The 16642-nt window shown below is 42.0% G+C and overlaps 1 protein-coding gene across 1 annotated transcript; it reads right to left on the bottom strand.

The window, feature by feature from the left end:
• Positions 1-8387: 8387 nt before the first annotated feature.
• Positions 8388-16217, bottom strand: DYNLT3 (dynein light chain Tctex-type 3). The gene is made up of 5 exons (XM_059385510.1): positions 16111-16217; positions 13470-13511; positions 11248-11371; positions 10512-10589; positions 8388-10225 (listed from the first exon to the last, which is right to left on the bottom strand). Exons 1-5 carry the CDS (start codon positions 16138-16140, stop codon positions 10149-10151), a joined length of 351 nt encoding a protein of 116 aa, XP_059241493.1. The 5' UTR covers positions 16141-16217; the 3' UTR covers positions 8388-10148.
• Positions 16218-16642: the final 425 nt, after the last annotated feature.

Here is a 16642-nt window from a genome sequence, read left to right as displayed (position 1 = left end):
GCTCCGTGAGGGAAGAGTTTTGTTCCTCTGTTCCTCCAGAGCCTGGAACAGTGTCTGGCCCCTAGTGCACGCTAAGTAAACTTTTTTTTTTTAAAGATTTCATCTATTTATTTTATACTCAGAGATCACAAGTAGGCAGAGAGGCAGGCAGAGAGAGAGGAGGAAGCAGGCTCCCCACTGAGCAGAGAGCACAATGTGGGGCTTGATCTCAGGGCCCCGGGATCATGACCTGAGCCGAAGGCAGAGGACTCAACCCACTGAGCCACCCAGGTGCCCTGCTAAGTAAACTTGAACTGCATGATTTACTGACCTCCCATCCCCGCCATCCCCCCACCGGCCTGTGTTCCGTGTCCCACGTGGGAAGAGACCAGGCAAGGACAAGAGGCATTGGGAGGCTGGCAAGAGGAGGCCTGGAAGGGCCACTGAGGAAAACAAATGAGACACAATCGAGAGGCCTCCAATGCGATGGCAGGATTTGGCATTTCAGGGACTTCTCTGAAGAAGAGTTGCTGCAAATCAAACTGTCCGAGTTTCTCCAGTTTATATACTCAGACGCCTGGAAAATGAGGGTTCCAGCGTGATGGGCTTAAAGCTTGACAGATTTTAATCGGTTTAACAAACGGATACGTTTTCTAGGAGCAGCTGGAGCTCTAGGGCTGCACATCTTGGGTGAGAGATCGAAGCCAGCTGAGCCATTGTCTGAATCTTGGGGAGAGCACAAACATTCAAGTTCACAATCAGGACAGGATCAGTGGCTTCCTTCTGTCCCCTGGTGGCAGCACCGCTAACCTGCAAGGGAGTTAAATTTCCTTGAAGAAGAGAAGGCAAAACAAGAATTTCAATGTTCTATCTGCCAAAGCCCGTACCAACCCTAAATGTGTGTGCACAGGTGTATTTGCTCGGGGATAAAGAACTCCCAGGGTTTCTTCTCCATGAAATCCGATGATGCTTTGATGTTTCTGCATCAAAGGGGACCAGTTCAACGAAAGACATTACCCTGCCAGGTAATGGATTGGGATGTAGAACACCCCCCAACCCAGGCCCTCCCTGACCTCCCTCATAAACCATCTGCCAAATGTGTTTGTAAAAAGAACTTCTATTGTGGTCAGAAGGTTAATACAGGCAAACTCAAAGTTCCCTCCAACTCCAGGACTCTACGGCTTTATGACGAGCCCTTCTCTTCCCATTCCCTTCTAGTCCGTGAGTCTGGGCATTCCGAACTTGTCCAGCTTCCCCTTGCTGGAGCCATGTGCTGCCTCACCACGTACTCTTACTTCCGCCTAGTAACACATTTTTTTTCTTCTTTGCTCTTGAGTTTGTTTGTTTAAAGGGCTGGCGCAGGATCGCTTTAGCCTTCTATGTGTACATTGTATGTATGTCCGTGGGAGGAAATGTTCCCTCCCGTGTGCAAATATATTTGCTCGCTCTTTTCAAGAGTCTGAATTGTTTTCTGTCTTCTTAAGACAAATGATGATTTTTCGATTACAGAAGAAATGCAATATATTAATATTTGAAAGGTATGCATGTTAAAACCCAATAATTCTATTTCTGAAGTATTTTTAGAGAAACATTTGCACACAGACATGAGGCAGATTGGGCAAAGATACTCGTGTCAGTATTGTTGGTAAGAGTGGAACATTGGAAATTACCCAGTTGCCCACAAGGAGGAAAAGGAATAAACTATGGCCGATCCGTACCCTATGATGTAATATGGCAGCTAAACTTAACAAGGTGGCTTGGTGTGTGTTCACTTGAAAACAAATCCCCAAGGTATACTGTTGCCTGAAAGGAACAGTCCGCAGAATCATCTCTATTTTATACAATTTTCTGGTGGTACATGTATATATGTATATAAATGTGGGAAAATTACATGCATCAAAATGACAGCAATTATTACCTCTTATTACCCTTGGGAGTGGATGACAAGGTGGGGAACCGGAAGGGGACAAGATGGAGAGCAAGGGCCTTGTTAAGCTTTTGTTATATTAGAAGTGCAACCCATAAAAATGCATTCATGTGTGATTTAAATTAAGTTTTAAAAATTAATATATAACTGTTTATCTGTTTCTAACCTATAATCTATAAAGCCCAGTGTGATACCTCCTCTTTTCTTCTCCATAATTTATCTCTTGTCCTAGTGGTGGTGGTTTTCTTTTTGTAAATTTGCTTTTATGAACTATGGCAAGGAAAATTCTTGTTTTTTTCTTCATCCATTAATGCTGTCGTTTCTGTTGTATAGATTCTAAGAACTGAGGTCATGGGATGTAACACTTAAACATTGGCTAGATGCTGCCGAATTGCCCTCGGAAGAGAGCATACTAACGATTCATAGAACAGTAGTTGTGTGTAGTTGTAGCTCACGTCATCGAGGTTGCCGTGATAGCAACCACTCCCAGACATACTGACTTGGCCTTAAGTCCAGACAACAAAATTAAGGCTGACTTAATTTTCTCCCCTTGCCTGTTGACCATCATGGAATGATTGCAGTGTCTGGCCATTAGCCAAACAGGGGAAGAGACTGGGAAAGCGTGGGAGGGGAAGGTAGGGCCTGGTAGGCCATGAAACAGAGACAGACTAATGACCCATGGGCCATATTGACCCACAGACCCGCTTTCTTCGGCCTGGACAATGTCAGTCTACACAGTGTTTAAAAACCTCAGAATCTGAGCGCCTGGGTGGTACAGTCAATTGAGTGCCCGACTCTTAGTTTCCACTCAGGTCATGATCTCAGGGTCATGGGATCGAGCCCCCTATTTTACGATACTTAGATCAAGTCCGTTGACATTCAGCATGTGAATGTCTAGTTGTACTAGACCAAATAATGACTACCCCAACATATCCACATTCTCATCTCTGGAACTTGTGAAAAAATGTTAGATGGCCAAAGGAACTTTGCAGGTGTGATTAAGTTAAAGAATTTGGGAGGGTGAGGTTATCCTGTGTGGGCCTGGTATAATCACAAGGGACTTAGGAAAGGAAAGGTGGAGGCTGGAGGCTCAGAGTCAGAGACAAGGACAGAAGCAGGGGTCAGAGAGGAGAGAAGTTTGAAAACGTTACACTTCTGGCTTTGATGATGGAACCACTAACCAAGAAATGTGTGTAGCCTCTAGAAACTAGAAAAGGCAAAAAACCCCAGATGCTTTCCTAGAGCCTCCAGAAGGAATGCAGCCCTGCTTTAACCTTGATTTTATCCCAGTAAGACCATGTTGGACTTCTGACCTCCAGAACTGTAAGCAACTTCATTCATTTTGTTTGGGGCCACCAAGTGTACGCAGCAATAGGAAACTAATATAAGAATTAAGGAGAAAGTAAAACATTTCTTATATGCATTATCTATCCCTAGAGGGAAATGGAAACTATATCAAGATAACTATATATTTTAAAATAACGTGGGAGAGCATTTCTTTGTGGAAGGGTAATGGGCATTGCCGATTTCTTACTGGCATCCTGTCCAAGCCCTTCTGCTCCTTTCACAGCATATGACCCAGCAATTACCCTCTTAAGCATGTACCCAAGAGAAAATGAAAACGTATGCCCACATAAAAACTTGTTCACAAATGTTCAGGACAGCCTTTTCATAATATCAAAAACTAAGAAATGGGGCACCTGGGTGGCTCAGTGGGTTAAGCCGCTGCCTTCGGCTCAGGTCATGATCTCAGGGCCCTGGGATCGAGCCCCACATCGGGCTCTCTGCTCGGCAGAGAGTCTGCTTCCTCCTCTCTCTCCCTGCCTGCCTCTCTGCCTACTTGTGATCTTTCACTGTCAAATAAATAAATAAAAGTCTTTAAAAAAAAAAAAAACAAAACCTAAGAAACGATCCAAATTTCCATCAACTGATAAATACAGTATGTAAAATAAATACAGTTTGCAAAAAAGTACCTCAATTTTTTAGAAATAATTCAGCTATCTTCCACACTTGTGGTAGACTCTGTGGAAAGCTAACACTTGTCTGGTTTAAGTGTAACTGTATCCTTGCTACAACAAATCATTCAAGAGTTCAAATTTAAGGTAATCAACACAGAATTTTCCTGATTAAGAGACTAGGTTATTAAAGAGCAACTGTTTTTTTTAGTATGTCTTAACCTAGGGGTATATCCTGGGAAGTAGTGTGAGTGGTCTTCCCCAGGAGTAAGCAATAAGGGAGCATGTAGTTGGTAGCGAATTTTAGAGTCAAAAAAAAAAAAAAAGTTGATCTGTATTTATTTATTTTTTTATATGAAATTTTGTTTCATCTTCATTTTTAAATGGGATTTTTATTGATGTAATTATAGATTCATATGTAGTTATAGGAAATAATACAGATAGCCCAGTGTCCTTTTCCCAGTTTCCTCCAGTGGTAACATTTTGCAAACCTACACTATAATATCACAATTAGGATATTGCCATTGATGAGCCCATTAACCTTATTCAAATTTCCCTGTTCTTCCTTGTACTCATCTGTGGGTATTCACTTCTACACAATTTTATGACCTATAGTTCTGCATGTCCACGACCACAGCCAGGATGCCGAATAGTTCCAACCCCACAAGGATTCCTCTTGTCTATTATCTCTACACTCTGGCACCCGCTAATCCATTCTCATTTTTAAAGTGCTGTTTTAAGCAGTGCCTGGGTGTCTCAATTGGTTAAGTGTTTGACTCCCGGTTTCATCTGTGTTCATGATCTCAGGGTCATGAGATTGAGCCCTGCATCAAGCTCTGCGCTCAGTGGGGAGTCTGCTTGAGGATTCTGTCTCCCTCTCCCTCTGCCCCTCCCCCCACTCAGGTGCTTTCTCTCTAAAATAATCTTCAAAAAAATAAAATATTTCAAAAATGCTATATAGATGGAATCACATATAGTGTGCTGACTTTTTTACTCAGCCTACTTCTCTTGAGATTCATGCAAGTTCTTATACCGATAATGTATTCCTTTTTTCTGAGTATTATTCTATGTAGGAACCACAGTTGGTTAAAACATTCATCCAGTGAAAGACCTCTAAGTGTTTTCTAGTTTTTTTGCTATTATTATTAAAACTGTTATGAACATTTGTGTGCAGGTTTCTTTATTCTTTTTATCACCCTATGCTAGTGATTCTAAGCCAGACCATTCTCACTGACCTGCTCCCGGCCTAATACACCACTCTGGTACTGGAGTTTGGTCTGTCTTCCTGGGATTGAAGGATGGTAGACCAGGCAAGCTGTGGTGACTCTTCCACCACCAATCTTTGACAAAACTTCTGCTTCTCTCTCTGCTCTCTTTTCTTCCTGTTGACTAATTCTCATTATTTTCTGATCCACAAAGGGAACTACTTTGCTTGACTTAATGTACCCCAGCCATGTTGTAGATTAAGAATCAGTCTATGGATAAGCCTTCATTAGGTCAGGTGTTCATGCCAATGCAATACACAGCTATTCCTGGGTAAAGAACATCCTCTTTCCCAAATTATGAGGCAACGTTATTTCATCCGTGGGCTATGCACTTTCTCGTATGTGATTTCTGCTAACAGGAGGCATTGAATGGGACATGATTACCGTGTCTGGTATGCATGGGAGATTCTCTAGAATCCTCGCAAAAAACTCCAAAACCAATAAAACCGGAAATGTTGACTTTTTACAATAATGTTCTTTAAGATATGGTGATAACATGCACTCCAACAATATATAAAATGATCTGCTGACCAATGAAAAGTTAGGGGATATATATACCAAAAAAAGAACACTTTAGTTTTGGAAAAGTTGATTTGTAGCCTTTCTTTTTGTAGGGAGAGTACAGATTAGGCTTACTGATAAGGTCTCTCTGAGACCAAGAAAATAAAAACATAATATATAAAAAATGCTTTGTGTCCCTTTGTAACTGAGAACGATAAAAGGAAAAAAAATTCCTGGGTCCATTAACATCTAATTTTTTTAAAGTTTTTTTTTTTTTTAAGATTTTGTTTATTAGACAGACAAAGATCACAAGTAGCAGAGAGTCAGGCAGAGAGAGGAGGAAGCAGGCTCCCTGTGAAGCAGAGAGCCCGATGCGGGGCTCAATCCCAGGACCCTGGGGTCATGACTTGAGCTGACAGCAGAGGCCTTAACCCACTGAGCCACCCAGGCACCCCAACATCTAATTTTTTAAGTGTCCAGGAAACACTGCTTCCTCTAATGCAGGGGTTGGTAAACTCTGCCAGCAGGCCACCTGTTTTTGTAGTTTCCCTGGGACACGGCCATACCCATTCACTCACTGTATGGCTGCTTTCATACCACGCCGGCATATCTCAATAGTTGCAAAGGCCTGCAGAGGCTCAAATATTTACTAGATGGCCCTTTATGAAAAAATTTGCTTTACTTTTATTGAGAAATCATTATTCTAACCCTGATCCTTTTGGGTGGTATTCTATATGAGCATTAACTATGAAGGCTATGTTCAGTCATGCAGCTTAACTCAAATTCCTGGCCTATGAAATGAAAGGTCAGTACGTGCCCATATCTAATAATTTTCCTGCAGATTTTCTCTGTAAGGTATTAGAGGGGATGAAGATGAGTTGACAGAACTTTCATTACTGGCTCATGTAAAACTCTGCCCTGAGAAACCCAGACTGAAATATCTCATTAAAAGCTGGTGTTCATTTAAAAAAAAAAAAAAGGTACATAAAAAGATGAAGCATTCAGTAAAATAAAAAGGCATGTTTTGGCATGAAAAAAGTTGAATATACATTACTGGATAAGCCCAGCCATCAAATTCTCTGACCTGGTGAGGCAGAGCTGCAAAGAAACTTCCGCATACAGTCTACACCTTTAAAGGATCCCAGAGTGTGTGTGTGGGGGGGAGTTGCCCATGTTTTGTGCCCTGCAGGGAAGATACACATCATACCAGGGGTGCTGTAAGCATCTGTTCAAAGTCCCAGCTTCGTCCCTGAGATCCTTAGAAACCATTTTGGAAAGAGACACTTTTCATGAAGCAGTGCGGGTCATTTCTAAATAATCCTGGATTGTCCATTTATCCTACATATCCAAGGACGACATAGAGGGACATTAAGTGGAACCTCAGTGGGAATGATTGAGTTTGCAACTGGCATGGTGGACTGGAATCTCCTAGGCCACCTGATGTAGAAGGATGATGGCCATCTGAATCTTGCAAGAGCTGAGTGTTTAAGAAGATCCTTTTACAGAGAATTTCACAAATATACAAAAGTCAATTTTTCTCATTTTTCTAGCCACAAATGTAGCTCCACCTTCTGGATTTTAAAACAAATTCCCCTTGGGTAGATTCTAACACATGGGGTGCAATTTTCAGTTCATCTCTCAAACTCCTTTGGTGTCCACTATGTGAAAAGACTACTTCCTTTGTCATAAAAAGCCAGTTTTCTCTCAGTTTTGAGAGACATGTCAGGAACAATCAAGGTTTTGTTTTTTGTTTTTACTCAACCTTTGAAAATAAAATCTGCAGTATCTTTTTTTTTTTTTTTAAGATTTTATTTGACAGAGAGATCACAAGCAGGCAGAGAGAAGGGTAAGCAGCCTTCCCACTGAGCAGAGAGCTGATGCGGAACTCGATCCCAGGACCCTAAGATCATGACCTGAGCCGAAGGCAGAGGCTTAACCCACTGAGCCACCCAGGCACCCCAAATCTGCAGTATCTTAAGATTACTTTAAATATGTGATGACTGTATGTGGTGAAATGCTTTCAGTAACTCGTAATTAGATAACATCCAGCTTGGGGAGAGCAAAAAAGTACTTTTTACTGGAGAAAATGTAATGAGAGGTTACCATCAACTTAAGGCAGCGGTACCACCACTTTACAAACATAAAATTGCAGCTTTACAAAAATCTGAGTTAGTACTTACATTTGAATACACTAATTTTACATACTTAAAGTCTTTAATTAAAAAAACAACAGCAACAATTCAATTGAAAGTTGACAAACAGGACAGAATTCCTTGCCAAAAATAGTCATTAAAAGCTAATGAATAGTTACAGAATGTATTTTACATTGACTTTTTTAAAAGTGAAATTTTCTCTTAAGGTCACAGGGTAAAAGGCACAAAATAGAAGCTATTAATTATGTTGTAATGTTGAATACCGGGTTTGGGTTTTTAATGGTATTTATTCTGTATGCTGTATCGATGTGGTCTGACATTCCTTTCCCTTATTCTTCTTTAGAATTTTTTCAAGCAAGCACAATGCCGTTTTTAAAAAAGATTTTATTTACTTATTTGGCAGAGAGAGAGAGAGAGATCACAAGTAGGCAGGCAGAGAGAAAGGGGAGGCAGGCTCCCTGCTGAGCAGAGAGCCTGATGTGGGACTTGATGCCAGGACCCTGAGATCCTGACCTGAGCCCAAGGCAGAGGTTTAACCCACTGAGCCACCCAGGTGCCCCCACAATGCCATTTTTAAACTATTCAATGATCACGCAAGAAGCAAAAGCACAGCACAGGAATATAATCTTTATTGTATTTTTAAATAAAAACAGAGCAGATAGCAAGTTCACGAGGTATATTTATTATTCCTTTAAAATCAGGCCTCAATAACAATAATCAAAAGCAAGCCTTAACCAAACAAATATTTTGGTCACTATTATAATCTTCAAGGGCACAAAAGCCAGCAGTGCAAAGTAAAAGAAAGGTAATGGCTATGAGAATTTTTGACGTGCCAAAAGACGTCTATCACCGCACGAAACTCTCTCCTTGTATTTTCTTAATATTCTTCTTAAACATTGAAAAATTATTCAGCAATATAGCAAACATGCACATAGTATTCCTACAAGAATACCATCACTGTCTTAATATTGTCAGTACTAATACTAAGCCTTTCTTTCCCCTCAAAATGCAATGAATCGTGGTTCCACTCCCTATGTATATTAGTGTTAGTGCTAATACGTAAAATTTTGTTTTCCAGCGTAAATAACCAGATTGACTTAGCGTTTGGTGACCAGTTGTCAGACCAACTATCTATCACCATCTATTTTCTCATCTTTTATTTTCTTAATAAATACAGCTACATTTCATAAGCCCTGAGATATTCATTAACCTGCTAATGATTGTATACTTTTAATTTATACTTGACTCTACTCAATTTGAACCCCATGTAGTAAGTATTCAAATTACTTATACATGGTTATAACTAAACCAATCACAAAACTGACTATCTATATAGTTATACTGCTAGTAAGGCCTTTAACTAATAGTTGCATATTTTATGCATTTTTTTACTTGGTAGGAGCAATGCTTAAACTGACAATTCTCCATCAGCAATACGTGCTTTTCATTTTGCTTGTTTCTATGTGGATGACCAGATTCATTTTCTTCTTGTAAAATAATTCTTTATTTCTTCCCCAAATATGTTAGCTGTCCCACTGAACAGGTGCCAAAGGTAACTTAGAAGTCGCACAGTACATTGATAATTACAATGCTGAGAGAGAAATAAGCATATAATAAGGATCCCATACATGTCAGCTCTACGTGAAATGAGTCAGTGTAAGGCGGCTGTCAGTGTCATGTACTTTTTAGCACACATGGTCTTGAACTTTGCCGAACTAGAGAATTCAGGTTACCAGATTTATTTGGCCCTCAAATGTAAATCCAAGAATTTTAAACTTAAAAAACTGTTTCGACAATTCTCAGAAAAAAGTAAATAAATCGCTGATGGTTGCTACTATAGTAATAGTTGGTAGGGAAAAAAAGCCAAACAGAATTATTTCCTACTCAATGATATGTACAACTAAGTGAAGAGAAAAAATGAAAAACTAAGAAGGGTTAGCTAGTTATTATTTTCTGCACATTTATCTTTGCAGCTTTTTTTTTGGGGGGGGGTCATATATTTATCCCTGTTAACTTCCCTGGATGAAAGAGAATTTTATTATCTGAACGGATTTTCCCATCTTCCTAGGTACATGCTGGTGAAAAGCCGGTGTAAATATAAGATTATATTTTTATGTCATGCCATATTTGCTTTTGTTTTTTGCCAACAATAAATTTTTCTTATTTAAATAATGCCAGATAGAATATGAGATAATCTGCCAACTCACTATGAGATTGCTTGCTTTTAATATTCAGTTTTCATTGGTAGCTTTTGAAGCATATTGCACACTTGTCATCTAACACATTACTAAGTAACTACTACTCTTTTTAGAAAGGATACACTGACAAATTCTTAAGTTAATGGCTTTGGCCGAACATTTTTAGTCTGTTACAGGACAATAGCAATAGCGAAAACATTGACAATACAGTTCATGGTTCGGTTCTCCCATCTTATGGTACAGGTTCCTGAAACACACACAAAACGAGAACTCAGATGAAATATCAGCAAAATATTGAAATTGCGAGGGGATATATACACATTTTTCATCAGTTTTAATATATTATTTCCTGCAATCTGCTAAATCTTCACATTTCATCTCTCTCTGAAGACATACTTGTGGCTAGGTACAAAGCGATCCTATTGATAGCCTTTTCAAAATTTAATTAGAGATAAACAAGCATTTGATCATAAGTGCACTGTTTGACCCTGCCGGAAGTTGGATTCTGTATAAATCAGCTTAAGGTCTCTTACCGTCAGATGTAGTATCCCAAAAACATGAGCTGGCTGTGTGAAAGCCATAGGCACTCCTCTGGACCACTGCACAGGTCACTAAAAATAAAGTTGCAGCATGAGAACACTAACAAAGGAAAAGATATCTCAGATATCTGAGTGTTTGAGTTCAGAGCTCTACAAGCTGTAAAAAGAACAGAAAACAAAGCTTTTGGCAAACAGAAAAAAACAAGTCCTCTTGATTATCTACCACCACAATTCTGACCCCACTGGATCCAGTCTGTTGCCCACTGCCATGACCACTGGTGATTATGCTGCAGGAAAAATCTGGGCCAAATCACGTGCCTCGTTCCCTGGGCATAATCCAAACACAAAAAATGAAGCAAAGATTACACTGTCTAAACAACTACCGTGTGGCTCTTTGCCATCCTATGTATGTGTGGGGAGGCACGGAGCTCCTGATGGGGTGACCGTAGGGCTGAGTGGGTCTCTGTGGAAGAAGGCAGCTGATACAAATGTAAAACGGGCTGCTGCCAAGGACAGGCAGGCGGCTGGCAGGAGCTCCAAGTGCTTCCAAGTAGCGAAAGCTCTCCATCTTTTAGGTATTACCAGATACTCTCGTTGGAGCAGTAAGCCGGAAGTCCTTCACATCCTATTAGAATCCAACTTGTCTATTACTCGTTTGCAGTCTCTAAGTTCAGAGAAGACCGTGAGGACAAAGGGGAGCAAATCAGGGAGGAAGGTCACTGATACTTACCAATATATTTATAAGCTTTTCCCAACTTAACCAGATGTGTCAAGGATTGCTCCACTATGCTTGCGGTCCACTGGTTGATGTTGTTCTGGTTATAATCTTCACCACCCAAGACCCCATCTATACACTAAAAGGGCAGAGGACAGTTAAAGACCTGTACAAACCACAGCAAAAATTTATTCAAAACAAAAAAAATTAATAACCCCAAGAAGCATCTTAGAAAATAGGCTTCTGGTAAATACTTTATTATGTCCTGTCTCCAGCTGTTTTGGAATTTTCAGAGTGTTCCTGCATGTATCATCTCACTCTATGAGATACTATGGGCCATATAAAGATCAATAGGACATGGCCTCTGTTGTAAAGAACTAGCAGAGAAGCTAATAAAAGAAATCTGTAACACAAGAAAGACTAATCAGGATGATAAGCTATGTCATAAAAGGATTATGGAGGGGAGTAGAGATTAAAAAAGGGTGATATTAATTGGTTGAAGGTTGGCTTTGAAACAGCTGGGTTTTGAAGAGGTTTCGGATACTAGAAATAAAGCAGGAGTCCAATTTAAAAAGCGAATTCTCATGTGTAAAAATTACATGTTTGTTGATATTATGTAATTACTCAGCCATAAAGCTACCACCTCCTGCCACTAAAAGTAAATGAACAAACACCACTTTTCAGGTGCCCCAGCACAAGACCGTTGAATAATTTTCCAGTGCTCACTCACATCCACCTCTGGATGGTTAAGGCCACTGGTTTAGCGTCACAATCTTAGGTGTAAGGTCACTTCTGCCACCTACTCACTGTGACCTTTTGCAAGTGACTTCCCCTCTCGGAGCCCCTATTTTCCTAATCCTTAGAGATAAGATCCTCATCCGGTTATTGTGAAGATGGAGTGAGATGAATGTCAAGCGCTCAAGTCCAGTGACTAAGACAGAGTAAGCCCACATGAAACCTTACAGATCACCATCGTCACCCTTATCGCTGCTGCTGTTCTATTCCTTCCGGCGTTATTGAGATGTAACTGACCTATAACAGTGTGTAAGTTCAAGGTGTACAATGTGATCACCTGATGCACAGATACACTAGGAAATGATCACAATAAGGTTAGTTATGTAACATATCCATCCCTCCATGCAGTTACCACTTTGTGTCTTTGTGGTAGAAACATTTAAAATCTACTCTCAGCAGGCTTGGAGCATACAATGCTGTGTTGTTAATTGCAGCCATCCTGCTATACTACGGAGTTTGAACACATGAGTCTGAACTTGAAAAATATGGCAGGATCTTCAGGGGCCTGTCTAGCTTTCTCAGACCTCGGCTTGATCCTAGCTGTATAAGGCCAGCCCTGGGTGAGTTCTGGGTGAGCTTGTGCCCTAGAACATTCAGACAGGTGAGGCACTGTCTTAGGATGGACTGAGGAGGTGCTCAGTGCCCAGAAGGCAAGCCAACACAGCCCAGACTTAGAAGCAGGTAGGGCCTGCTAGGACACAGCCTCAGCCACCATACCTACAATACAAGGTTGCCTTCTAGGCCAGCTCAATTTCCCCCTGGGATTTGGCACAGTGAAAAATGACTCAGGACTATTAAAAGTGTTCATAAATACCTTACCCCACCGTGTAGTCTGTATGGTATACCACTACAGTAATTCAAGTTTCTCTGCCAGAACTGATTCCCAAATAGAACTTCTTGTTTGTTTGCCTACTAGGAGGACCAGATTTCATGTTTCAAATACTTAAGGTTTTGATTTAGCATCATATCCGTGTCTATAAGATGGTAAGTGAGTATTTTTTCAATTAAATTTGGCTACAAAAGCATATTTCTAGCATCTTTTGACATATATTTTACATATAGTTTACCTGTATAAAAGCGTGTGTGTGTCACACACACACACACACTTTTATAGCATTAACATTTAAACTAATATTTGGCCTACCAGAATAAAACTTCTTTTATTCAAAAGACAGAACATCAGTTTTACAAAACAGCAAACTAGTTTTCTAAACTAATACTCCAATATCACTTTCAGAGTAAGCTCCAGGATGTCTGAGAGCATACAATAAAACAGCTTTCTAAGGCCCATCTCTGTGAAGCACCCCCATAAAAACCGAGTAAATATTAAAAATCTTGTTTGAATAGTAAGGTTTCTAACTTTGTACTGGAAGTCAAAAACAGAGCTTTTAAAGTTTCCATCAACGCAGGAAGCTTCAAGACCAACAAGACGTGTAACTCACCTCTTTAACAATATTGTGCGCTTCATCAGCATTGAAGCCAACCTAAGGGGGGGAAACAAAAGATACAGCTGCTTTCAACACAGACTTCCTTTCATTTCTAGCTGTGACGACACGCAGAATACCCTAGGCTGGCCTGGGCAGGTCTTAGTGACAGCAGACTGTAGTGGTAAGGGGAGTCAGTTCTTTTTTTTTTAAGTTTATTTATTTATTTATTTGAGAGACAGAGTGTGAGACTGGAGAGTTCAGAGGGAGAGCAGACTCACTGCCAAGCAGGGAGCCCGATGTGGGACTCGATCCTGGGACTCCAGGATCATGACCTGAGCCAAAGGCAGTTGCTTAACCAACTGAGCCACCCAGGTGTCCCAAGGAGGGGTCAGTTCTACACAGGCTGCTAATCCCACCGAGAATACTTCTTTTTTTTTTTTTTTTAAGATTTTATTTATTTATTTGACAGAGAGAGATCACAAGTAGGCAGAGAGGCAGGCAAAGAGAGAGGGGAAAGCAGGCTCTCCGCTAAGCAGAGAGCCCGATGTGGGGCTCAATCCCAGGACCCTGAGATCATGACCTGAGCTGAAGGCAGAGGCTTAACCCACTGAGCACCCAGGCGCCCCCCACAGAGAACACTTCTAAAGTTGTGGGATGCTTTCCCTACCAACCTCCCTCAAGATTTGATTCATAAGGACTGTGGCATAGCTTTGGCAATCACATTTTTTTAAAGAGTGCTTTACTGGTGATTTGATGGATGTCCTAGATTGAGAAGCTTTGTATTGTAAAGCTCAGGAAATAGCAGGAAGAGGATATAAAGAAAGAGGTATACACATACCTCAGTATATAGGAAAAGACCACAGCAAGTAAGAATGAGGTGGTTCATGAGAAGAAACTGATTAATAGACTGTTTTCAATTTTGTTTTTTAAACTTACATGGGACAAAAATGTGGCTTCTCTGAGTTAAAGGTTACAAAAATGCTTGATCTAAATTAATGTCACTTTAGTACTGTAACAGGCCTGGCAAATTAGCCTTTGCTGTGAAGTGGCTTGACAGAATTCTGAGTTAAAAGCAACTATTAATGACATCCAAGTGTCCTAGAGCAGGGAACCAGGCTATGTGACTAAGACTGCAGTCTAAACTCAAACTCTTTAGGTAATATGTGATTTGTTTCCATGGAGACGTTTTAGGTGCTTTATGACATCACCATTTTTGTAAATCTCACTGTGCAACTTAAAATTAGTTAAAAAAAAAAACCCATCCTGGAAAAGTATCATTTTGAGTATAGATTTAAATTATTTTCAACTCATTTAATTACACCAGAGAATTCCCCAACAACAAAGGAATAAAACCCTAAACAATTAGAGTTGTGGAAACAGCTCTCACATTTTGACCCTCTCATAATTATCATTTTACCTTAAAATAAGGTTATTATCTATTTGCAAAAGTGGCCTATGAATGTCCATTTCACTTCAATGGGGAAGGGCACCAAAAAAACAGGTAGTACCAGGTGGCCATGGTAACACATGTAATTTTATTTCTTTTAAAATATATTTAGGAAGTACTGCCATACAGAACCCTCTTAGGAGTCAGGAGACTAGCAGTTGTTGGGGGATATGTCTGTCTGAGAGTGAAACTGCTTGTGCCTCAACTTGTAAAATAAGACTACTTTCCCAGCAACCTACAAGTATGTCTGCTACCTGAATCACAAAAGTAATGAATTTAAGTGTGGTTGTAGCTTCAGCAGAATTCTACCTACAGACAGACGGATGGAAAGCCCTTTCCAGGGCTCTAATAACACACCATTTTCTGTGGCACCTCCTCCAGGTGCCTACTTTCATTTCACTGCATCATTCACCTGTGGCTGAACAGAAAATGTCTTTTGTCTATTCTGCCCTCCAGGCCTGTCAAAGGTTATGCTGGGATCCAAAAGGCCTTATCGTCCTAAAGGTTAAGTGAAGCCCGAGTTGTAGGTGTGTAGTCAGAGGCCTGGGTTCAAATAGAGCATGTCATCCTGGCCAGTTTTCACTTTGGGCAATTTACTTGGTCGCTATGAAAGTCAGAGTCCCCATCAGTAACAGGAAGATAACTGATATCATGGGGTTCTGGTGAGGCGCCCGGGAAGCCTGAGTCAGTAAGCAAGGGCTCCTAATCCATGAACCACCTCCTTCCAGCCCACCCAGGCCACAGTGCCACCGAGCGGCTCTGCCATCGGGGCCTCGCTCGCGAGGCTGCCGCACCTGCTTCGGGTACGCCAAGGGGCGGAGGAAACGGCCGGGCAGACAGGCTTCTAAGGCCAGTCTCAGACGGGCGGCGCCCGACACCCCATCCCCACCGACGCACCCCGAGTCCGGCCTTCCACCCCTCGGCCCCGATTCCCCGCCCAGCCCACGGTCTCCCAGTCGCCCCTGCCACCCGAACTCTCAGCCCACCCTCAGGGTCCCGGGGTCGGGGGCTAGGGCTAGGCCGGGCCGGGGACCGGAGCCAGGCCGGGCGGGGCGGGTCCCGGCCAGAAGGGGAGGGGAAGACCAGGGCCTGGAGGGAGCCGCACCCCTACTCCCGGGGCCGCCCCGGCGCCGGGAGACCACCCGGCCGAGACGCGTCGCCGAGGCGGGCGGGGGCGGGGGTCGCTCGCGGGCGGCCGAGGGGCGGTACCTCATCGCAGTGGCGGTGGTAGTCCTCCATGGTGGCGCCGACTCTCCCGGGGGGCGGAGCGGCGGGCGGGTCGAACTCCAAGGCAGCACTGGGGCCTCCAAGGTGGCTCCGCCTCCATTTATGTAGGGAGGCGGTCCCCATGAAGGCCCCGCCTTTGTGTCGTAAAGGCGCCACCTTGTCGGTGGTGCGGGAGGGTTCTGCGCGACACCGTTTGCCTGCGACCTTCCTGGCTACTGGGCTGGTTGGTGAAGCGCAGGGGACTGTGACCCTGTGGGTCTGATGGGGTGACCTAGTGTTAGTACTCCGCAGTGTCGGCTGAGGGCCCACTGCTGTGTTTATGTATACGTATTATTTCGTCATCATCTAGCCAATAAACGCGGTTAATGTAACAGTGAACAAGCTACTGTGATTTCTTCACTCACTAGCTACATTACTTGCGTGAACTGACCTCCCACAGCCTCATATGAAAATTTAATGTTATACCTATTTCACGGTTGATTGTAAGACTCAAATGCAATGTTTATATACATAA

Source organism: Mustela nigripes, chromosome X, assembly GCF_022355385.1.
Source record: "Mustela nigripes isolate SB6536 chromosome X, MUSNIG.SB6536, whole genome shotgun sequence".
In the NCBI taxonomy this organism is placed as follows: domain Eukaryota; kingdom Metazoa; phylum Chordata; class Mammalia; order Carnivora; family Mustelidae; genus Mustela; species Mustela nigripes.
This window is presented reverse-complemented; position numbering and strand designations above follow the sequence as displayed.

Bases quoted from the DNA above. Each gene is read 5' to 3' on its own strand.
- DYNLT3 (XM_059385510.1), bottom strand. From the start codon at position 16,140: ATGGAGGACTACCACCGCCACTGCGATGAG. The intron at 13,512-16,110 runs GTACCGCCCCTC...TCCCCCCCTTAG, and splicing joins ACCACCGCCACTGCGATGAG to GTTGGCTTCAATGCTGATGA. The intron at 11,372-13,469 runs GTGAGTTACACG...CTGCCCTTTTAG, and splicing joins CGCACAATATTGTTAAAGAG to TGTATAGATGGGGTCTTGGG.